The sequence below is a fragment of the Lytechinus variegatus genome, chromosome 3 (genome assembly GCF_018143015.1).
Source record: "Lytechinus variegatus isolate NC3 chromosome 3, Lvar_3.0, whole genome shotgun sequence".
Classification (NCBI taxonomy): Eukaryota; Metazoa; Echinodermata; class Echinoidea; order Temnopleuroida; family Toxopneustidae; genus Lytechinus; species Lytechinus variegatus.
In genome coordinates this window covers 56,360,909-56,386,324 of record NC_054742.1, presented here as the reverse complement: position 1 = coordinate 56,386,324, position 25,416 = coordinate 56,360,909, and the positions used below count along the sequence as shown (strand labels likewise).

At 36.4% G+C, this 25,416-nt stretch overlaps 2 protein-coding genes across 3 annotated transcripts in view; both read left to right on the top strand.

Annotated features, from left to right (window-relative positions):
* LOC121411442 overlaps positions 1-3,838 on the top strand; it is a 33,859-nt gene extending 30,021 nt beyond the window's left edge. For both annotated transcript variants that reach the window (XM_041604180.1, XM_041604179.1), the window contains exon 21: positions 574-3,838. In XM_041604180.1, the coding sequence (XP_041460114.1) occupies positions 574-728 (155 nt within the window). In that variant the 3' untranslated portion in view covers positions 729-3,838. The remainder of the gene's footprint in view (positions 1-573) is intronic.
* A 1,517-nt stretch (positions 3,839-5,355) lies between these two features.
* LOC121411441 (transcription factor TFIIIB component B'' homolog) lies at positions 5,356-22,144 on the top strand. The gene is made up of 10 exons (XM_041604178.1): positions 5,356-5,438; positions 8,411-8,660; positions 9,193-9,592; positions 9,910-10,172; positions 11,186-11,292; positions 13,034-13,108; positions 14,066-14,301; positions 15,060-15,209; positions 17,175-17,321; positions 19,190-22,144. Exons 2-10 carry the CDS (start codon positions 8,427-8,429, stop codon positions 20,644-20,646), a joined length of 3,069 nt encoding a protein of 1,022 aa, XP_041460112.1. The 5' UTR covers positions 5,356-5,438; positions 8,411-8,426; the 3' UTR covers positions 20,647-22,144.
* The last annotated feature ends 3,272 nt before the right edge of the window (positions 22,145-25,416 follow it).

Below are 25,416 nucleotides of genomic sequence, written 5' to 3'. Positions count from 1 at the left end.
CCTCACCGCTGTATTCAGTGCAAGTGTGATAAAAAACACTCCGTCCATTGGAAAGGATGCAAATGTTGTTCCCATGTACAAGAGAGTCACATCATATGAACATTAAAAAACAATAAATTATTTGTAAAAGGAGAGGGTATTCACTTGGTGTATTGCACCTGCTGATCAAAGGCTTCTATCTTTACTTCAGGATGAGGACCTGGGGGTGCCTGGGCACGATCTTCAGGAGGCACAAACAATGCATAAATATATATATATAAAGAATTTCAAGAAGACTTAAAAGTTTAACTCTGATAAGACCAGGGGGCCTGTATCACCCCTCCTCCCGATAAACCTGTAACACGAAAAGCTGACAACACATCGTTCCAGCACTGGTGTCAGATTTTGGACGAGGGTGTAGATTCCATGTTTGCCCCTGGGTGTCTTTCTAGATCTGCCATTCTATGATACCTGAGGAAATATTTATTTTAGGAAGAAATCTCTTCAACTCAAGGAGAAATTATTATGGGAAAATCTTTAGTTTGTGTGTGATCTTTGATATAATGTTGTACCATGCTTTTTCTTTGAATACAGGTATCATCAAGTTGTCGTTGCCTTATCTCACTCATCTTAACCTGGACTATACATGTGTGTCAGTTGACTGTGCACAGAATCTTACCAAGTGCCCTAGCTTGAAGGTTATCCGTACCAATAATCTCAGACATCCAAGAGTTCTAGACCAGAACTAAGACCTGGGACCAACATCCCTCTTCAAGGTTATCCATATCAACACTCTCAGACTCCAACAGTCCTCTTGATCTATATCTATACATCCAAGAGTCTTAGACCAGAAGTAAGACCAGGAACTGACAGCCCTCTTGAAGGTTATTCATACCAACAATCTCAGACATCGAAGAGTCTTAGACCAGAAGAAAGACCATTAACCAATAGACCTCTTGAAGATTATCCAGACATTCAAGAATCTTAGACCAGAACTAAGACCAGGATCCCACAGCCCACTTCAAGGTTATCCATATCAACACTCTCAGACATCCAAGGGTCCTAGACCAGGACTAAGACCAGGAACCGATATCCCTCTCGCTTAGTGGGACAGAGCTTGAGCCAGGGGTGTTGCAGAAGTGTTGAGATGAACGCAATTTACCTCCGGACCCACTGTCTAACCATGATATAATCAATAACATTCTGAGTGTTAGTCCAAAAACCAAGACCAAGCTCTGAAATCATGGTACTAATTTTACCCAATATGCAATGCGTGTTCCATGGTGTCGGACACGGCAGGAACCTTGGACTGCTAGCTAATAGAACTAGGTTAAGATGAAAGAATATATTTACTGTATATTCTCTCCAGAAATCTGTTACATGGTTGCTATTGTTATTTAGGTTTTGGAAGTGCCATGGAAGTACCTACCCCAGCAGCAAGAATATATAACAAGAATATAAACAAGCATTATATTTATATATCACTTATTTAAATAAGAAACAAAAGGAAGTTCAATGAAAATAAGCTCATGTTACTTGCTATTTAGGATAAAGTACAGGACTTATTATAGTAATAATGAATTGTCAATAAAAGATATGACAAGAAAATGTACATGAAATGATCTATCCACTTGAAAAAAGGCTATTGAAGAAAGAATGAAATGTTGCAAATTTAGGTTGTACTTCATATCAAGTTTTGGTTCAGAAGTTTTAGATTTGTTGCTAGTCTTCTTTCATTAATTGTGCCAAATCCTAGATGTGCTTCTGAATTTCCCCAAAATATGTAGTTAAGAAAATATTAGTAGTCATGTTTACTACCATGTTTCAATCAAAGCCAAATGATGATAGTGATATGCAACATTTATATATACAGGTACCCTGATATTTTAATGTCTGAAGTAAGATTTAATTGAATTAAAATTTCCTTCAGAAAGCTATTTATCCACGTAGGGTCACTTGGCTGCACCCGGTGAAGTGATTGGGCACCCGGTATGATTTATTCCTTGAATGCTTTTACGCCTATATAGCAAATCAGCTACAGCCGGGTAATAACAAGTATCAAGCTATATAGTATAGTGGCTTCACTAGGTAAATGGACCTGTTATCAAATATTATTATTGATAAATTAATCATACACACAAGTGAAATGTCTAATACATTGAAATTTACAGAATTTTCCATTTCGAACATCTGTTGAAACTGAGATTATGTGAATCATACTATGTTGTTGTATAATGTAATCCAGGGAGTGTTTCACAAAGATCTAAGCGTGACTTTGATAGAGTCGCACTTATTTCAACTTTTCAGTTGTGTGTGGTATATAAAACATCATTGTATTGGTCAAATCATGCGCAAGAGATGTGCACAACGCATATTCATCAATCAGATTTCACATTAAATAATGTATGTGGTAAATAGCATGACATGTGCATTGGCGTTTAAGCATGACTCTTAAGTCCCACTTAAGTCTTTGTGAAGCATTCCCCAGATCACTTTTATTTTCTCCATGCCATTTTCGTTATTAAACATTTCATTGAAAAAACAGGATTGATAATGATGGTCAATGATCAAATGTTGAAAGTTTTTTATTGTATCTTATGTGTTATGTCTTTAGGTCTTATTTTACCCTGGGTAGCCACTTCAGTTCCAAAAACTGTTCTCCCAGCGGGCCCTGCTCAGCATATTAATATAATTATTATTGCTTCTAGTAGTTGCAAGTTTCTATGTTCAGAATAACACAATGATATGGGATGTTTTTCTTTAATTTCTTTCTTTCAATCAAGTCCACCTTAAAACAGAACATTACCCACTGAAAGAGAAATCAGTGAATATTTTTAAATATTTAGTCATTGTATTGAATTCATTGTTCCATAGTTTTTACAACATTTTCAGGAGTAAAAAGAAGCAAGAAGAGGGCTTAAAAATACTCCCTTATGGATATTAAAGTTCCTATCTTAGATTAATTTTTAACTCATTGAATGCAGTAGTGCAGGTTATCACCTTTGCTAATGATACAATAAGGTATGATTTTGTTTATTGTACTGATGTCTGATATATTTTGGTATTATGATACTCATAAGTGTACATAACTTAGATAAGGTTTGTGAAAGCCTAGTAATGGTTGTCCTTTCTACAAAAATACTCCTAAAATGGATTCTTGTTGATCAGCCTTTCTCGACTATTCGCTATTATATGGATTATTTATGATCAAGGTAGTGTTTCATAAAACTGATCAAGGTACAAGTGACTTCACAAACGACTGATGATCCCTTTTTAGAAGCTGCTTCCACACCCATGAAACTTTGGTGAGCATAACTTACCTTAAGAAAGGATCACCAGTCGTTTGTAAAGTCGCTCGTAACATGTGAATAGCATGGTGGGTGTTTCACAAAGCTCTTTGTGAAGTTACACACAGTGTTATGCACAAGTAAAACATGCTCTTAGTGCTAAGTCATATATAATTTAGCGTAAGAAAGGATCACCATTCATGGGTAACTTTTCAACAGCTTTATGAAATACCCCCTGGGCCCTGTAACACAAAGGTTAGTGATAAATTGCTACTCTGAACGAGCAAATCTGATTGGTTCCTAGTCGGTCTACAGAGCCACATGCGCATGCAACAAGTATCTTGATAGGCCATTTCATTTAGCCATTGATTGCTAACCTTTGTGTTACGGCGCCCAGAGTGTCTTATACTGTTATTAAATGAGGATTAGTGTTTTTTTTTCACTCTTTTCATCCAACTTGATTGATTCTTTGTTAATTGTATAATGTGATTATATATGTGATTGAATCTTGCATAATTTTTGTGCAATGGAAGAGAATATACTTCTATTATTGATTAAAACTATATATCTTACTCATCGAGAGAAAAAACAAAATCATACAGCATTGAATGCACATTTGTTTGTGTTGGTCGCTTTTTGTATGGTGTATGATTTTGATGTCCTAGTATGAGAGGGGATCATTAAAATGTATGATATTTAGAGATGTACTAATGGAGGTGTATCGATGGAAAAAATAAATCTATTTATCTGGACTTACTTGTTGAAGCAGAGGACAGTTTCACGTCCGATCCGGGATGCTTCTTCAGCTCTTCTGAATTGGCTGGAAATCGTCGTTGCCGATTGGTAACGAAGCACAGTCGATATTATTGTCTTGAAGACGTCAAAGAATTTTTCGGATTACAGGATTGTAAATCCGAGAGAGGTTATGTCGTAATCCTCCTCCTTTGTTGAGAGATGGGTTCTCACTCGGATTTAGAATCCTGTAATCCGAAAAATTCCTCGCGTCTAATAATATCATACCACTTTTTAGGAATAAGATTATCTTTCATACAACAGCTTGATACTTTCCTTCTCTTTAACGATTTACAATTATTCTTTTTTTCTTGAGTATACCTCCATAAAACTGATGTATGTTTTGAGCTATGATTTTCATGTAAATATGACTTATGGTCATTGTTAGGTTTATCATGTATTGGGCATAACAGTGGCATGGTTCTGAAGGGGGGGGTGACAATGCAAAAAATCACAGTGAGATGGTCATTTTTATGTTTTGTCCAGGGTTTTGGAAAAACACCCCTCCCCCCCTCCACCTTTCCAATAATGAAAGAGAAATCATGATGGGATGTGAATAGAAACATGAGGATTTTTCTTTACCTTAATATTGAAATCTTAATATATTTTAATTCTGTCTACCAAAGTCGGTATTTCCACTTTTCATGATATTCTTCATACTTCGTCTTTTCATAAGAAATATGATATGAAATTCTCCAGTTGCATTCCAGGAATTGAAAGGCAATGCAAATGTCTAGTTTTAAACTTAGAAAAAGTGAGTTAAATTCATTTTTCTCTTGTCGGTTACACAGGGGCAATGGTTTTGAAAGGGGGGGGGGATAGCTGATAGAGCCGGAGGGCGGCTTACCTGGGGCTATCCATGCCAAAATCATAATCAACTAATTTTATATTTTTGTAGTTTTAGAAGTGGGGGCTGAAGCAACCCCGCCCCGGTTCCTGGATAATGCAACTAAGCAAAAATAGATTTACTGCAAGAATACACTACAATTCTAAAGAGGATGCCGAGAGGATGTTGCAACACCTATGATATAAATATGTTTTTAATCCTTCATGCATTTTTAAATAAATATATAATTACAATTATTACTATTTTAATTACTATCTCACAGGTGTCTCACTATAACAGTGGACAGTCAAGTTGCATTGCATTCTAAAAGTACCTCTAGAAAATGTACTAAACTATTCTGTTTTGTTTTTGTTTTTTTTTTGAGGGGGGGGGGTGCAGTACACAGTTTGTATTTCCAGTGATTGCGCGAGATTAGGCACAGTTAGCAGCGCCGCGCCGCATAGACATGTATACCGTATGAGCGCGGCGCGAGCGACTGCATCAGCATTTCGTGCGGCAGTGTCAGGTGGAGCGGTCAGGCAGTAAAACAGATGGTAAGTTTGAGTTACGAAATAACATTATTCCTGTCAGGGTGTTGATTAATAATCATTCACTATTCTATGTTCATCTACCATAAGTTGAATTATACAAGTCGTTTGGAAAATGCTTTAAATCGGTCTATTGTTGAGCTTGTTTGTCAATGTGACGCTTTTTTAGAAAACGTGTCGTGAGAGTGAATCAGTGGGACCACAGTGTAAAGGTCGAGGACAGACGGGTTACTGCTGTTATTCGATTACAGAGATGCCAAGTTGAAAGACCAGCTACGCGTGAGATTTTCTGTGAATCTGAGTGAGTTCACAGAAATTGTGTACAATGTATATGGGGATAGGCTGTGATACTGATAGTTGCGTGAGACAGAGATTTGAGGGGATGAACAAGAGTCCAAAATGTTTTTAACTTGAGTCATGTGAGTCTCACGCACAATGCGTGAGACTTGGTAGCTCTGCGATTAGAGAGGAAAAACCTGAAACTTTTGCCCCCGAGATTTCTACTTTCCTTCTAAAAGATCTAGCCATACTAGACAGCTGGCAGCCGTCTGTTGCGAGGAGTTATTCAACATTTTTTTTTTAATACCTCCTCGTACACACACGGCTCGCTATCGTGCAGCCACCATTGGGGCAGTGTTTCCACAGCTCCAAAATAAATTTCCCGAAATTGGATTCCAAATTTCCTGAAATTCATAAATATTTCCTGGAATTTTCAAGTTTGATTTTTAATGAAAATCGGGCAATAATACAACAAGTGTAAATTTGTTCCAGGTGGCAAAAATCAGGGAATTTAATTAGCCCTCTTTAAAAATAGGAACAACATTACAAAATGCGCGCAAAAAATTTTGAGCTACATATGGAGGTTAAAATCATGTAAATATAACATGAATATTAATAGTTGCTAGATCTATATTTAATTGTTGTTTCATTGTAATTTTCTGATTTCCCGGAATTTCCTGGAATTTTTTCATTTCCAGGAAATTACCTGGAGAAAGGTCTGGATTTCCCGGAATTCGGGTAATTTCCTTCAAAGTGGAAACACTGATTAGGGGACTTGCAATGCAAAATCCCCCCGTCAGGGCTCTTCAATTTTTGTCTTTAATGAATAAAAATTTTGAAAATTAATGCGACCAAAATGCAAATTTATACTCCCTCTTAGCATTAATTGCCAAAAAACAGAAAAAAATGAAGTTGAAAGGAACAAAAACAGTGACTTACCTCGGCTGTCGCGCAAATTCACTTCCCCGTTTTATTCGATCTTAAGTACATAAACATATGGCCATTGAGTCCCCTATACAGATCGCGCTAGAACTTCGGTCTCTGTATTTGGTGAGTGAAGCCAACGGAGTTCAGCTGAACAACCAACAAAACAGAGACCGAAGCTTATAGTCTATAGTCATACATGCCCTAAATCGTGATGTCTGGATGTAACTTCATTTTCAACATTTCTTCTACATTATCGATTTAATTTTTAAACAATAATTCATTTTAAAACACGAGAAGAATTTTATGAAAAGATGGGGAAAACTTGCCACCTTGTTTACATCACCATCTTGATTTCATTTGGTGACAGCACGCAAATCACGCGATTTGCAACATGCATGATACCTTTACCTGTAACCGATCGGACAGGTGTGTGAAACGTACTATACCATATTTTTTCCCCCTTTTGCTCTAGACCTTCTCATGGCCCACCGGTCGAGAAGCGCGGTATTAAACAATATCTGACATTTTATTATCAGCCCCCATTCAGAAGAACAACCAATGTACAAAGACTGATGCTTTTGGTCTAAGAAATATTATAAAGTCCATTTTTAGACAGCTGGCAGAAATCCGACTATTTCATATTGAAAGTTGAAGGAGCTAGATCTAAATGTTTGACTTTTTTTTACTTTCTCCTAAAGTAACACAGGTAGACTCAAGTTTGGAGAAGCAAGGAGTGTAAAGATAATTTGCTAATGCATAGTTACTCTCCAAAATGTTTGGCACTTTTTTTTTATTTATATGTCGCACAGAGACATTAACCAAATTATTTAGCAAGGAATAACTTCGAGTATACATGTAGTAGTGATTTTATTAGTGAACGAACACTTTATAAAACTTTGCAACATTCTGTGAAATGGAATTTGATTGAAAGGTGATGAAAAAGGGCCAAAAATACAGTTTCAAAGCCTGTGTTTTTCTCAAAACAAGAAATAGCTGATCAGTATTTTTTTTTTTCAATTTTCCATTTTTTCCCCACAGAAAACACACATTCAGTAATACGATATTATTTACAAGTGACCAAAATATTTCACATGCTAATAACGGTGAGATTGGAAACTGATATCATCAAAAAGAAAATTGATCTCAGCAAAATTTTTTTTGCATGTTTATACTGTTTTTTAAGTAGGTATTTGTGTGTTCATGATGGAAGTTTGATGAATTTTATGAAAATATTGCATTTGGTATGATTGAATTTATGAAAAGTGTTTGGTAATATGCTCTTACGCATTGCATATTATCATATATTTTTTTTTTTTTACCGAACTTCCGAACCAGGACTTTGCGTTCGATTCGGTCTGGTTCGGAAGTGCCAAGTTCGGCAAACTTCCGTTTGGTTCGGCGGTTCGGCTGCAGCACTAGATTGGAAACTGATATCATTAAAAAGAAAATTGATCTCAGCAAAAATTTTGCATGTTTATACTGTTTTTCAAGTAGGTATTTGTGTGTTCATGATGGAAGTTTGATGAATTTTATGAAAATATTGCATTTGGTATGATTGAATTTATGAAAAGTGTTTGGTAATATGATCCACTGAGATATTTGTAAAAAATGCAATGATTATCATTCCACATGTTTGAACGAAATTATTATTTCTTGGATTTTTAAAAATAGAATTTCTGTCCCTTGCAGCTTTGTTGTGTGGCTATTTTATTGAAATGGAATGGTAATAGCAAAATTTTTTTTTTCTTTAATCTTTTTTCTTCATATTTCAGATAAATGTAGCACAATATGAGAAGATCAAAGATAAAGCCAAGTATAAACTTGGCATCCAGACGTTCGGTGTCGACACCTTCGCACTCCAAGGATAAGGGGAACATCGGAGCACCTGTGACATCAAACACCACACAGGGGAAAGATGCTGTACCCAAACCAACTCAGAAAAGTGCTGACGAACCTCCTAAGCCATCAAGGGAGAGATCAGCCAGTCAGTCCGAAAGGACAGATGCTGACTCAAAGAAAGAGGTACATGTGGTGTGATTATGCATACATCATACAGCTTTGGAAATAATTATTAGACCATATTGTATGGGAGCTTAGTATGAAAATGGGCAAATGATTATTCTCTTAACTGTAACTAAAATAAGAAAACTTGCTCATTACAAAACTGCTCCGTCTTTAAAGCATAAAAAAGCGCCAGCAAATAAGCAATGCTTACATTCTTAAAAGTAGTATGAAGATGAGACTAATGACGACATTGAGAAGAAAATTTGGCACTGATATCTTTTGTTGTCATTAGTAATGTCGGAAAGATATTTGCCAATCAAATTGTGAAGTCAGGGAATCATTTTGTGGTGCCATGGCTCATTTCTTTATGCCTCCAAATACCCTAGGTGAGATCAATCATAGGTATTATGTTTTTTTATGTTTTGGGGTTCAAATGATTTCCCGCAGGTAGTTTAGAATGATCTATCTAGTTTCTTTAGTCTGTAATTGAGGAGAATTTTCTTCTGTCACTTTTTAAAATGTTTAATGTAACTTTCTTTTGTACATGCAGACACCAAGACTCAACCCTGAAGTCACCCAAGAACCTTTGCCATTGAAGGATACAACAAAACAACAGGATGATACAACCCTTCCTGCCAGTGCTCCGGAAGATAAGGATGAGCAGTCATGTGGTGCTACCATTCCATCCTCTGCATCATCAGCTCCTGCACTAGCCCAGGATGCAGGCACCAAGATGGGTCCACCGTCCATCCGAAGGAAGCGGTTTTCGGCCGTGCCCAACCTGGGTCAGCCAAGGTTACGACCCGCAGGTCAAAGGTCACAGGTTACCCCTGCTGGGCCGCCTCCAGAGACCAGCAGTCGCCAGGAGCAGAAGGAGAACGAAGAAGCTGTCATGAGACCTCCCCCTGTCCAAAGAGTGCTCTCTGTACCTACAGCCAATGATAAGAAAGGTTGGTTGAACTTTTTCTCCATGTATTACATATTACTCACTATTTTGATGGTAGCATCTCAGGGATGGGGCCGAGGTCACATTTTCCTGGCCTTTGCTTTGTCTTTAGTCATGTGTGCAAAGAGTAGATGGACTTGAAACTCAAGGAGAGAGATAGAGGTAAAGAGAGAGGAATTGATTCACAATGTAGTAAATATATGATCATTTCAAACAGGAAAAATCCAAATATTTCTCTTTCCATTTTAAAGCATACATTTATATTGCATATTGCGAATTGCTTTTAACACTTTCATAAATTTTTCTTTTTTCACCCTAAAGTTGGTTCTGCCAGTCCACTTGTCACATCAGTAGTACAGGATGTGCAAAAAAATGCAGTGATCAAGGGCCATGAACCTGTACCTTCACAGAAGCCACCCATAGCTCCATCGGGAGTGGCTGCTAAGGTAGTGACCACCAAGGCACCGGAAGTACAAGCATCGGGAGACAGCAAGTCATCTGAGGTTGAAGGCAAAAAGAGTGCCCATCATTCTAACGTCTACAGCAAGAAGCTGAAAGAATTGAAAGATCAAATGGATGAAGAGGTAGGCATTTGCGTGAAGTATTTAATAAATAGTTGCTTCATTGCAAATGCAGACCTTCATTTTTGAGGAGCGCGATTGCGCCGGCGCTCCTACCGCACTCCTTAAAAAAATGAGGAGAGCAAAAAATTGCGCTCTAATTGCTAAACTTTCACATTTCACATCTTTAAATCCATGAACTCCTTTTTTCCATAATTCCTTGAAATTACTTTGATTTAGTTGAAATCTATCAGAAAAATTAAGAATATTCATCTCTTTCCCTACTCTGATTTTTATTTAATCTTGGTAAATATTGCAGTCCCATATAGTCCCATATGTAGATTTTCATGGCAACACCATGGAAGTCTACATGTGGGACTACAATATTTACCGAGGTAAGTTCAAATCAGAGTTGGGAAAGTGGTGAATATTCTTCATTTTTCTGATAGTTTTCAACTAAATCAAAGTAATTTCAAGGAATTATGGAAAAAAGAAGGCCATTTCATGGATTTAAAGATGTAAAATGTGAAATTTTAGCAATTTTTTTTTTTAGCAGGAGCGGGTACATCTTGTAAACATATTGACGTGACCCAGGCCTAGTTTCACCACAGATTAATTAATAGCACAGCTATTGCATATATACAATGTTAAGAAAAATCTACAATTTATCATACATGTATTGTAATGAATTGATTTGAGCTCCTCACGGAGAGCGATTCTGAGGAGCTCAATTGAGCTCCTCAAAAAAATAAGGAGAGCGATTTATTGAGCTCCACGAAATTATAAACGTGAAGGCCTGCGAATGCAGAGGGAGTTGTGTTATCACTTCACTTTCATCTATCAGCCATACAAAGTAGACAATAAAGAATAAGAGAAAGAAGCTGATCTCTCAAATCAATTGAATATAAAGATATGATAACACCTGTATCAACCTTTCATTGGATTTAATATTTTATTTAATAATTGCTAGATGGCTGGTTGTAATAAAAATCTTTCGTAGTATTGGGACAGATCTTATTTTCTTATCATTTTTCCAGACTCCCTCTAATAGAAGAAAACGGCATGCAAGAAGCACCAGTCCCGACCGAGCTACAATGACCATGGGAGATCTGATATATTACAACCCAAGAACAAACCCCATGAAGTAAGATTGCACACTCGTGTGGCACCCATTTTGGAACAAATAGGCTTGTGTAGAAACAGAAAAATCAAAGAATAAGAATAAAGAAAGTTTGAGAAAAATCGGACAAATAATGAGAAAGTTATGAGCATTTGAATATTGCAATCACTAATGCTATGGAGATCCTCTATTGGCAATGCGACAAGGATGTGTGATGTCACTGATGAACAACTTTCCCTTTGGTGGACTATAAAATACCCTCAAAATGTCTCTTTTTTCTTTTTCTTATGATGATACAAACTCTTTATCCATGATGTATTCTTAAAAAATATGTATTACATGCCCTCATGTAGAAAGAACACATGATCTATGGATAGATGTGATAAAAGAGGCAATTCAAGTGAAATATATACTAAAGTAATGGGGAGAGTTGTTCACAAGTGACATCACACATCTTTGTCGCATTGCCAATTTGCTATCTCCATAGCATTAGTGATCGCAATATTCAAATGCTCATAACTTTCTCATTATTTGTCCGATTTTTCTCAAACTTTTGTCGATCTGTTTCTTTGATTTTTCTGTTTTCACACAAGCTATCTTGTTCCAATGGTTTCATTCTCCTTTAACCTTGTTATGTATGAAAAATGTTGAATTATGACATTCATATGCGTCATGGAGTTCAACATACAGTTGAACCTGTCCTTTTAGGCCAGTGACACAACATTTGCTCCTGCGACAATTGCTCCGGGCTTAATTTCATCTAAGATGTAGGATTAGGTTGGCAATAGGGATTTATGTTGTGTTAAGGGTAGGGTATAGTATTGTACCCAGGGTTGAAGTTGGTCAGTTGATTAGTGCGTGGCGTTTAGAGCGGAGCAATTGTCGTCAGAGGAAATGTCATGGAACCATTTAGGCCACCCAAGGAAAACAGAATTGCTACTGTAGACAGGTTTTGTTATACATGTTCTTTTCAAAATGGAGACAATGTTGGTCACCACTAAAGACAGTTTATTCACTATAAGCAGTTGGCCACTAAGATCAGTTTGACTACAGTTTTTCATTCCCAGAGGTTGGCAGGTCTGTTTATGATTCATACTCCCCGAAGATGAACATTTTTGGCATTGCTTGTTTTCTGTAGTTAAGATTGATTTGAATCACTCACAGCTGTATAAAGAGTGCATCCCAGAAAAAAATGAAATCGGGATTCCCTTGTCTTATTTTTTCAAAGGAAAATCAAATATATTTCATTTACATCATCATACAATTCAATTAATGCTCTATATTTTAATACTTAATATGAGACGAACACTTTACACATTAATGAGCATGACAAGTGTGAAATTTTAATGTCAAAATCAGGTTGCACAGAAGAGTTGAACAAGATCAATTCATGATACGATGACAGTGCTTATTCAATGATTGGCTCACTAGCAATTCTTTTGTATTCTTTGTCAAGTTTCTCTCACTGATCTCTGAAATATGAGTGGATTCAGATTCACACGTGAGTTTCTGTGCAAATCATTTCCGACATGCTTCAATATTTATTGTTTGTAATTTGTCATGCACGAACAATTTGCTAAGATGTTTTTCTAATATTAAAGTTGAGATTCCATTCTTACCATAAATATAAAATTTATCATAAAAAACATTTAATAACTGTGAAATCTGTCTCTGAAAACGGATTTCCCTTTTTGTAGGACGCACTGTACAACAGGGCCCTACTATCGTACTGAAGATAATGAACCTTGTGTTTTTTTTCCCACAGAGTTTCTGAAGCAGAGAAAAAGAATAAGAAGAGCAAGACTGAGAATAACCAGAAAAAGAAGGTTACCTCTGGAACGTAAGTACGTCAGGGGTCCGTAACACAAATGTAAGCGATGATCGCTATTATGAAACGGCCTATGAAGATCATCAATGCATATGCATTTTGATCAGAAGACCGACTAGGAACAAACCAGAATTGCTCTTTCAAATTAGCGATTAATTGCTTATCCTTGTGTTGCGGGGTCCATATCTCATTTTACTGGTTTGGGAGCCAAAACGTTGTGCTGACAAACCCATGACAAAGCTCAGCAATAATTTTATATATAAAATCAACAAGATTACAGTATGATGTATGGAAAAATGTTGTAGTAGCAACTTCAAATGTCTCGCAAAAAAAATATTGCAAACAAATGATATTGCACAGGGAATTTCATGCAAATAAAAAAAAAATCATTCAGAGTTGCACACACAATCTCATGACATCATACCCATAATGGAATCATTAAGATGTTACAGGGATTTTTAGTGCGAATTTGAACCAAATAATAGTATTAAAAGTGTGGAAATTTTATGGTGTAGTTGCTCTGTCTCTCCCCTTCCAAACAGAAGCTTGTGGGTTCAAAATAAAATTCTAATTCTGGTGTTGAAGTTCAGCCACATTAGTTTTATTCGACCCAGGTGAGGTGAATGACTATGGACAGAACACCTGTTTAAAGATTGAACACGTGTAAACAAATAAGTAGGTGACCTCATGTCCGGCAATTTAAAAGAATTATAATTTCACTTGTTTATATTTACAACAGCAACAAATTAATGCTGATTGGTTTAACCTGATTAACGTCAGGGTCCCTTTTCATAAAGACTTGTTATTATAACAAATGTACAATTATAGCAAATTTACTCCCAGCCAATCAGATTAAAGAATTTCAGTAGCTTTTAACTGTCGTAAATTTGTCATTGTAACAAGTTTTATGAAACAGATCCCAGGCACTTTGTTGTCACAAGTAATTGTATGTCTGATTGTTGTATACAGTGATGAAGAGCCAGAGGAAGCCGTTGAAGAAGACACCTCGTCTGCCACTATGGCCCCGCAGGTGAAGATAGGTCCAGACGGTGAGATCATCATTGATCAGACCAGCTTGTACATCCAAGCTTCCCCCGTCCAGACCTTTGATCCCTCGGAGAGCGAGATCGTCCACGAAGACGCCTCCACCACCACCTACTCCAGCTTCAGGAAACATAAACGCACTTCCGCCTGGACACAGAAAGGTATGCCTTAAGTAGTCTGCAGGCACAGACCCTTTTGTTTTCGCAATGTGCATAATACAGAGTCTGATGTGGTGAGACTAGATTCACTCATGTACTATGGCTGCTTCTTATTTGGCATAGACAGAGTGCTTGGAGTCTTGTCTTCGGGACTTCTCAAAAGTCATTGGCTCAAATACTCAAAGCTGGTTTGGAGTCTGTAATTAGAACTTGTAGATTTCATTCATTATGCTTAATTCAGCACATATATTGGGAAAAATTGACAGGAAAAATTATAGTGTTTAAATTTGTTTGTTATATTTTTCACCTTGGATCCGTAACAAAAATATATTTACAGAATATATTATTGCATTGTTAATAATGATACATAGTAGGAACTAAACATAAACAAAAATATGTTTGAAGCTCAAAGTCCTTTAGATAACATTGTAGGTAAGTAAATCGTTTAATAACTAAAACATAGCTCAAATGTGGTTTATAGTCCCTTTGAAAGAGAAGCACAATGATTTATGTAATGAATGGTGTTGTGTACACTTTGGTTGATTAAGCTCAGGATTAATGCACATTATTAGCCTTACAATAAGGATGCAACCTGCGGCGTACGTAATGAAATGCACGATTTAGATAGATAGATTGAAGAACCTATTACAAAATGACCACCCACTTACCTGTCGATTACATCATTTTACCTGTCTCTCATTAGGCATTTTATATGCAGGTTTTACTTACTCCTTTTCTATCCATTCTTTCTAATTGATCAGATACGGAGAGATTCTATTTCGCGCTGAGTGCAGTCGGAACTGATTTTGCCACCATCACCGCCATGTTTCCAAGTAGAACCAGAGCAGAGATCAAGCGCAAGTTCAAGAGAGAGGAGCGAACGAATCGCCGGAGAGTCGACGGGGCACTAAGTGAGTAGGACTGTACCCAGGGGAGCTTTTCACAAAAGCATTTTGTCATTGACTTGTCATCGACACAAAGTTGCTATCAGTCAATTAGCTGCAAGGATTTCAATAATTCGTAACAAGTTTTCAAAGAAATTTCACAGTTAGCATGCTTTTTGAAAAGTTCCCTTAAGTGCATGTCTTGCCTGTGAATTTCATAGGAAACTGTTATGAACTATTGAAATCCTTGCAGCCGATTGCGATAAGTATCATAATGAAAAATAAAAACATAATGGACAATTTTCTTCTTGTAGATGATTGGATATTTGATTATGAGGTATATGAACTATTTGATTCCCCCCTTTCTTTTTAATATTAATACTAATACAATGACTACGAGGATAGAAAGAAAGCTTGATGAATCATCAAATATTGATAAAAATGATGAAGCTGCTTTTATCACTTGAATTTACATATAATAATTCCATTCGGGGACCTGATTCACTTCTTAGCTTTCTCATACCGTTTTCAGTAACTCAGGATTTTTTTGGACTACACCAGCCCTGCACTAAAATAATCCACACCACAAGCATTCAGTAACTACTTTATAGCAGAGTTGCGCTACTTTTACGATCACCCATTCAAATACTCTGGCAGATAAGGGATGATGCAGAGCTGGTGCTGATAAAAGCAGCATCTCAATAGTACAGGCCTGGTGTGGGCTATTTTATGCTGCGCCATTCATAAACCTAAAAGCTTATGTTTTAGCCTGGAGCTGGACCGGACCAGCGAGTTACTGATAGCGGTATAACAGAGATATACAAATTAAAAATTGATTTAAACTTTTGGTTTGCCCCAGACTTATTCACTTGATTCTAGATAAAATCATACTGATTATTGCTACTTTGTATTATATTTGAATGGAAATTTGAGTTGAATTTAATAAATGTTTCAGGTCCCTACTATCCAAACCTATTTACTCGTATCTGTGACAACGTAAACACATTTTGTGGTTATGCTTGATTGCTTTTAATAAAGAAGAATTAAAATATTTCAGAATTTGAGATTATGAATGAAAATTATCTTCATGTTTTGTGACAATTTTATTGCCTCCAGTATCAGATGTTGGATACTAAAGAAAAGAAGGTATTCACCAAAGTCATTAAATCAGCAATATAATGGAAATGATAATAAGCCAGTGCACAGCTGTAGACTGTGCATGAACAGTTTGATTATTCATGTATTCCTTCAAATAAAAAATTCTTCACATCAAAAACTGAAGAGTAACAAAGTGTTCTTAATCATTGGCATTTCACAGTAGCCAAAACAATAGTTAATCTGCCAAAAGCAGACAATGCAGAAAAGATTTCCAAACTTGATCACTGACCTACTATTCTACTCTTTTGATATATGCCATGCCTTTCTTTCTTTCTTTAAAATTTGAATACTTTACCAGGAAAACTCACACAACATCTTCATTCGAAAGCGTTCATCCTAATGAAATATTGGAAAGGTCATTTGAGAAAAGTTGATCATGAGCTAACCATGTACTGGCCTATAGCTCTGTTTTCCATGCAATATATCAACAAATTTATTCAATCACTATCTGTTTCAGATACAAAAGTTAAATGGACATTTTAATGATAGTTTTGAAGAGTAAAAATTATTAAGATAAAGGTAATGAATAAAGAGGTAATTCACTGTAGTGTTAAGAATATCTGTGAAAAATATTTATCAGAGTTGCATACCTGTTAAACTGCAATCCTAATGAAAAGGAGCATTCCTTGTTCAAGGGGGCAATTCCAAATTTATCTAACGTTTGTATGTTTGTACAAAGAAGGCAGTTCAGAAATATTCCCAATTGTTTAAAATTCTTCAGAATTTGGTCCTTATGGCTTTCAAGGTGGGCAGGGCAGGTATGTAGTTGTTACTTTTGGTGCCTAAAGGCTAGTTTTAACATCATGATTGCCTTTTTTTTTAAATCTTTGTCAGTGAATCGGAAGGAGTTGAAGGAGTCTTTGTTCGATCTTCCATCGGACGAGTCTGATGTGGAATCAGCGGTCGATGCCAACAAAGACAAGAACAAGAAAAAGAAGCCAGCGAAACGCAATGAAAAGAAAGTTGCTTCTAAAGAGAATGGTGAGTCGTATTTCGTTGTGTCGGTGCACGTACGCCCATAGCAAAAGATTTTTCTCACACCACATCAGTGCAAAAATGCCCTTATGTATGCTGTTAAGTGCGTTTTTGCGTGCATGTGATACAGGAAAGTGTGGCGTTAGTTTAACCCTATCTAGGCCGGGGTATTTTGGGAGTTCATATGGCCGGGGGGGGGCCTCCCAGGCCCCCCCCTAAGATCTCGGCCGTCGACCGCGCGATCGCGCCGAAAATTGGCACGCGGGTTGCCTGGGACATAATCTACAAGATCGTATAGTAATTTATTTCATGCGAATTGCTATTACGTGATTATGCTAATTTATGCGTAATTAGTATGCGAAATCATACTTTTTCCTCTAACTCCCTAAATAAAGCTCCAAATGTACTAATTCTTGGTATAGAAACTCTTTGTGCTGTTCTTAGCAAGTGTACATGAAAAAAATTGCGATATCAAATCATTTTCTTATGTATTATATTGTTTTTTGCAATTTCTTATGTATTTCTTTGTTTTTTGACCTTTTGTTTTTCATTGTTTTTTCAATGAAATTTGTTGGGGACTCTTCTGTGATCATAAAAAGCATAAAATAATTACATTTAGACCAGCAAAACTAAAAATAATCATGCATTTATGAATTTTGGTTGAAAACACAATTTGCATTGACTTTGTACACGAAATCACGTTTTTGAGCAATTTTTGGTCTGACATGCACTTACATAATGTTGCGTAATTTCGGAACCACGTACCCGGGTGACGCAAAATTGGTCTCAAAAGTTGCGCAAGACTTGAAAGTAAAAAGTCAGCGAGCGGCACGGTCAAAAAATTTCGCGCGGCGAAAATATCGCACAATTTGTTGAGGGGGGGGCCTCCGAGGCCCCCCCCCCGGCCTAGATAGGGTTAAATCTGAGTCAGAATTAGTTTGGAAGTTGCTTACCTTGTCTGTTTAATGTTGTAGATATTCCTGAAGAGGAAAAAAACACTGCTTTTTACATTAAATTTCAGTCAAAACATCTCATAGCTTTGCAAAAATGCAATGATTTACTAGATATATGATGTTAAAGAGAAATGCCAGTAGTTGCAGTAAACACTGATTTCATGAGAAAGTCTGTAAAACCAGGCTTAATTGTCAGAATATCATCGAGGATCTAGATCTGGTACAGTTACATAAACTGAACTTTGTGAAATCTTGAAATCTACGCTGAGAAAGTTCACATTGAAGATCACCAACACAGATAAGCACACGTGGGACAGTGTATTATTATTGCTGGAATAAAGACCCGACGGAAGTGACCGAATCCGCGCTTATTTTGCTTATTTCTCAGCAATTACACAATTTCTCCCAGAATCCTTTGGCACATATTTTTATTCATACAGACACTTGGGTTGTCATATTAGATTCTCTAAAAAGTCATTTTGAGATCGTTACCAAAACTGGAATTTATCTTTAAGTAAAGAAAGGTTTATGGTATGGATGCCATAATTAAGATGAACTAAGAGTCACATTTACATACATGTTAATAGTTGTATGCAATATAGCACATCACTGCATTAGACATATCATGCTTGGATAGTCTATCCATAAGAATAAACACTATCAAGTTTAAACATGACTTGAAATCCAATATAACTCTATGTGAATCATCTTCCCTTTTAATGGTAGGATACAACAATGATCCTATTCTGAGTTGTTGGGGTTTTTTTTTGGGGGGGGTATTATAAAAATATTTGATTTCTTCAACTCTGTCATGTTTTGGCAGGTAATTTGTATCTATCTGAGTTTGTCAAACACATGACATTGTAATTGTTTAAGTATGATTTTAAAGGTTTATGCCTGTACTGGAATTTTCTTCAACAGCTCACGTTGCTCTAGAGGATATCGCAGAAGAACCCGAGGATCAAAATCTAGTAGTGGACGATGCATCTAGAAATGGTGATCTGGACTCCCAGGATGACACGGAGGATCAACCTAATCTGGAAAACATTCTAAGCATAACACGATCGGGACGTCAGCCGAAGCTTAGGACCTCATTCACCATTCAGATTCCGCCTAAAGTGAATCGCAAAAGGACTAGGGCTTCTCCAAGTCAAAAGGCAAATGACCTCAAGGTCTTTGACGACTACGCCAAACATCGTATTCAGAGGCTGCAGAGTGAACATGAAGCGACTTTGTCCCTGAAGAGATTAGCTAGGAATGAGGCCGCTCAAGATCAGGAGGAAGAATCGGATGATGATGGTAGGAGTGATATGACCATGGATATGATGAGTGAAGTTGGGAGTGAGGTACCCGATGACTTGGAGAGCGTTGACAACTTGGGACTTACCAATAACCTTCAACCTTTGAGAGTGTTACAGAGGAACAGTCCTTCTGCAGGACTGTCCAGCTTCCAGCTGGCAGATGGTGGATTCAGTTCTCCTGAAAGTATCAACGATCCTTCAGTAAAGAAAGTGACCCTGATGATCACCACACCAGACGGGAAACAGACATTAGTTCAAGTCAACTTGACATCGGGTGAAAGTAATCCCCTACCTGTAACATCAGGCAGTAGCCAACAGGCGGAATCTGGCGATGCGAGATTAAGAGACGGTGGAGTTGTACAGCCGTCACCGAAGGCAGGGTCAGCTCAGATACCTGCTGGTGCTACATCACAATCAACTTCAAATCTTGAGCCAAGTCCTGCTAGAACTCTGACTGCCCTCACTGACGTGTCTTCACCGTACCAAAGAGCATCTCCCCATAATAAGCCTTCTAAACAGTCCAAGAATGTGACCATTTTTAGGATCGTTAACGGGAAGGTAGTGCACGGTCCTTCACAGCCATCAACCTCAGCAACCTCTCCGGGAATGGAAAGAATTTCAACAGAGGTCACACCTTCAGTCAAATCAATTCCTTCAATGCAGCTTGCAACGTCCTCTACCCATTCATTACATCAACAAAGTACTTTTCTAAGTGGGAGTGCATTCCCTTCTGGTGTTCCAGAGGGAACTTCTCTCATCGCAACCAAAGGGACGTCTCAAATAGAAGCACAAAAATCTGTTGAATTAACTCCCGCGGAAGCACCTACTATTCCTGCCGTCACAGAGAATGTGTGCGCAGACAACTTACTAAGTATAGGCTCCCTCCATGATCTCGATATGAGCATGACCTTTGACCCTAGTATTGGAATCGCTGCTTACGAGGAAAGTATTGAAACTATTGGGGATAACATTGTTGCCCAGCAAGTTAATATAGCGAGTACAAATCCCGATGAGCCTAATCCTCAGACTAAACCTAGGTATAAACGTAATGAACCTTTCATTCCTCCCATTAAGTGATGGAGCACTCACATTTTGAAATTTGTTGTGGTTTGCAGTAGCAGTGGTGTGTTTTGTCCCCTTTCAAGCATAAAATATCAAATTCCCCAAATATTTTATCTATGCTGATGTTTTTTAATTTCTCTACATTATGTTTGAACTATCCATCTATTGAACAACCATAGAGTTGGCAAAAAGACATTCTCAACAAAATTTATTTGAATTTCAACAGAAAAGGAAAAAAAATAATTTGTTTTTATGCAGTATCAAAAAGTATGATGAATCTAGGATACCCAACTTTTAATTATTTTCACATGTTAATCCCCTCCCCCTGTCCTTTTTAAATATATGTTTTGCCCTAAAATTTTGTAGTTATTAAGGGCGATATTGCTACTCTCCTGATTGGGGAAAGTTAAATCTTTGTAAGTTTAAGAACAATTGGAGGAACAAGAAGTTTTGAGCATTTGAATGTTGCAGTCACTATCCCATTATCAATGCGACTAAGATTTGTGAGGTCACACACACTTTAGCAACTCATTCCCTTTGTACACTGAAAATATACCCCATTGCATCTATTCTGCTCATTGTAGTGATAGTATCCATGGTATCTTTTGTGAAACCTCTATTATGTGTCCTCCCATGATAAGAACGCTTGATCTACAACAGACAGACATGATGAAATGAGAATGTGAGTAAATTTTTTACAAAAGTAATTGGGGAGTTGTCCAAGTGTAACATCGCACATCATTGATGCATTCTCAAAGGGAGAATGTCCTTAGCACAGTGATCTCAACATTCAAATGCTAGTAACTTTCTTAATATTTTGTCCACTGGTTCCCAAACCTTCTTCAATCATATTTTTTCCTGCTATCCAGCTAACATTATCCTAGGTTTTCATTCTCCTTTAAGATTGTTTTAAATTTTGGTTGAAAAAAATAGTTTTAGAAGGTCGGTATGAAAAATGCAGCCTAGTACTTACAGGGTCCAGGGGATAAAACAGTATTTTGTTTTGTTGGAACCTTCTAATTCATGCATAGATAAATTATGCACATTATATGATAGACAATTGTGTGTTTGTTTAAATGCTGATTTTTATTTTTCATTTAAGTTTTGATGAATTCTTTTTAAACCTTTGTTTAAATCTTGATGTGTAAAAAAAAAATGATATTGTGGTGCATGCTTTTTTCTGGTTTCTTTATAAATATCACCTTTAAGTGCAATATGATTTGTAACACATAGCAGGGAATTATTTTCCTGGTATGGCATCGCAATTTGCTCCACATTTTTGAGAGACTGCTATGCACAAAGTCTTTTGTATAGCATATTTTTACATAGGACTGTACATTACTTAGTTGATAGCTTTTCTCTTATGACCAAAAATGCTATTCAGTTATGTAAGCAAATTTATTCCCTGCATAGTTTTGAAGTCTTTAAGAGGAAAAAATGTTTTTGAATTCCCCTTATTTCATGTGTTTTTCTGTTTGTATCCAGCCAGCAATGATACCCTGTAGATGGGAAATATTTATTAAAGCCCATCTTTAAGTTTTGGTAAAGTGTCAATAATGTGAACTATTAGGCCCGTATTTTGAAGTCAGGTTTAAATTAGACCATGGTCTAACTCCGTGCTAAAATTATGGGAAGTTTTGATTTGTGACATCATATATGCGCAGCTACCCCGTATTGTATGTTATGTAATATAAAAAATGCAAATATTTCAATTTGTGAACGGTTCATGATGACTAAACTTGTTTTCTTTCAGGAGCTTTTGTGAAATAACTTGCCTCTTGATATACTTATTAAAGGTACAATCAAAACAATTATGCAATTTTTGTGGACGATGATTTTTTTTAACCATACAATATATGGGGGAGCTGCTCACATTGATGACACAAACAAAAAAAATAAACATTCAAACAACTTTTTAAATCTTTGTTTGATTTTTGTCAAACCTTGACCAATTTTTTTTATTACATTTTCTGCTATTTTCACAATAAACTTTTTGTCAGGGTGAACTTCCCCTTTAAATTTCTACTTAGTTAATATTACATCCTCACACTGATCATATCATGCTTGAGAGACATGGGTCTTCTGAATGATATATCATTAATTGAGATTATGCATTAAGTAAATTATGTAAAGGGGTAGTCATACCAGGCCCCTTTTCATAAAAAAAACCTTGATGTTATAAAAATGAGTTTGCAACAACAGTTAAAAGCTACTAAAATCCTTCTGTCTGATTGGCTGATAGTAAATTTTTCCTAGAAATTGTGCATATGTTATTTGTAACAAGTCTTTGTGGAAACAAGGCCCAGTCAGCGTATGCAGACGGGCAATTCCATAAAATATGTACGTCCGACCCCCTATATGTGGGTACTCTGTGAGATTTTCTGTCTCTGATTTCTTGTTCATTTGACAGTCTGTAATGTTCTCAAAGGACCATGACTTGGTCAGTTTATGAAGTGAAGTAAGAATTGAGAAAAATGGGTTGTGACGTACAAAAAGGTTGATCATTCTATGGAAATGCCCTATTAACGTATACTGTACGTATGGCCAGCCATTTGCTACATTATTTAATCCCATTTCTTGATATAAGCCATTCCATTCTTGATGTTAAAAATGTAACTTTGTTGGCAACACAAAATATAAACAGTTCAAAAATTCTTTATATTAAGTCATTTGTTTTGGCAACAAAAGACAATATTTGATATCAAGAAATGCAATTAAGAAAATGACTTGCCATAGCCTACATACATAAGCATAGCTGGCTATAACATTCAGGTACGACCGCCCCTCTTTGTGGAACACCAAGCCTGTCAAGAACCAGTAAGACACTGATAATGTGCTTTTCTCTTCATACATGTACGTTGAGATTTTAAAGTAATGCCACAATGGCTCTCACACTCCTCATACTCAGTAAATGGATTCATCATCTTTGTGCAAGAGGTGATGTTGCAAGTAAATGGTTGCAATCAATTGCAACTTCATATTTGATAGATAAATTTTAGCTGCAGCAAATCACTTACACTTATTGCAAGATGCGGAACAGCAATCAATTATAAGTTTGCAATTAATTGCAAGATACTTGATTGATTTTTTTACCCAAATATCACTTGCAGTTGATTGCAGGTTTCTTGCAACGCCTCATATGACATGTTTTCCAGCAAGAGCAGAACTTTCTGTTTTGTTGTGTTTTTGCTTTCCTTTAAATTAAATATCAATTTAAGTTCTCTTCATTCTTTATTAAATGAAATATTACCTCTTGATCATGTAAGTTTTATAAAGGCTGTCTGTTTGTTCAAACAATGAGTATGAGTATAAGAAAGGTGTATTTAAAAAAAAAGCAATGTTCTAGAAGCTGTGTAACAAAGCTTAGTGATAAATCATGTAGTTTATTTCTACAATTTATTGCATCGATTATGTTGTGTATAATCGATCATAAAATTCCTCCCTGCTTTATGATGATACATTGGTATTTGATGATATTTCTTGCCATCAAACCAATTTAATTCTTAATCGTAAATCTCCCGGGGTATTTTGATTCTTGTCATTCCCGGGGGGGGGGGGGGGGCATTATGGCCTCCCCTTGAGATCTCTGCCGCGGATTGCACGATCAGGACAAAAATTTGCATGATGGTAGAGATTGATGTCATCTACGCTGTTGCATTGGTAAATTTCACTGAATTAATTTTTTTTATTTTATATGAATTAATTATGCTAATTTATTCATGAAATACTTTTTGCTCTGATTCACTAAATATAGCTCCTAGAATGCTATTTTTTGTGAAAATATTCTTTATAGCATTCCTAACAATTGTGAATGAAAAGAATTCTGGTACCAAGACCAATTTCTTATGTATTTTATTGTTTTTTTTATTTCTTATGTATTTCTTTGTTTTTTTACTTTATGTGTTTTATTGTTTTTTCGATGGAAATTGTTCCAGAATTAATTCTGATCATAAACAAGGCAAATTCAATTAATTCTAATCAGTAAAAATAGATTTAATGATACATTTATGAATTATGGTTCGATTTGTACATGAAATCATGTTTTTGAGCAATTTTGGGTCTGACATGCACTTACATAATGTTGCGTAATGTCCTAACCCAGTACCCGGGCGTCACAAATTTGGTCTCAAAATTTGCGCGAGACTTGAAAGAAAAAGTCAGCGAGCGGCGAGGTCAAAAAATTTTGCGCAGCGGACATATCGCGAAAATTGTTCTCCCCCCCGGAGAATTAGGGTTAAGTGAACAGGGGACCAACCCTGTCAGAGAAATCAGGGAAAATCATTTTACAACTTTTTTTTCCAGTCAGGGAATTTGATGACGATGCATCAATTCAGGGAAAAGCATTGGAATTTTGATTGACTTAAATGTCGAAAGTACAAAATTTTATGTTATTTTATACTGCAAATAATTTGCTGTTACATGTGAAACTAGAAAGGAGCTGAAATAGTTGCGGTATTTTGAGACTTCATGACAGAAAAATCAGGGAAGTTTGTTTTCTTGAAATTCTGGTAATGCTTATGAATTGTTGGAGCGGGTGAATCGTCTTGCGACTCTCTCTCATCCAGCGTGGAATCGTAAGTTGAATTATTTTATCTTAATGTGATATTTTTGTCTCTAAACCAACTGAATGGCAATTTTCTTCCTCCCTGAATGTCTTAGATCATTGTTTATATGAAGGGAATGCCATCAAAGTAACCAATGTTCTAATGAAAATATGCATGAATTATAACGTAAATACACTTGTTTATAATTCACCCACACAAGATATGAAATGGCATTTGAAGT

What these genes read in the sequence shown, in the direction of transcription:
- LOC121411441 (XM_041604178.1), top strand. Translation starts at nt 8,427, where the DNA reads ATGAGAAGATCAAAGATAAAGCCAAGTATAAACTTGGCATCCAGACGT. An exon ending in CCAAGAACAAACCCCATGAA is followed by an intron (nt 11,293 to 13,033) that starts GTAAGATTGCAC and finishes TTTTTCCCACAG; the next exon opens with AGTTTCTGAAGCAGAGAAAA. An exon ending in GAGAGTCGACGGGGCACTAA is followed by an intron (nt 15,210 to 17,174) that starts GTGAGTAGGACT and finishes AATCTTTGTCAG; the next exon opens with TGAATCGGAAGGAGTTGAAG.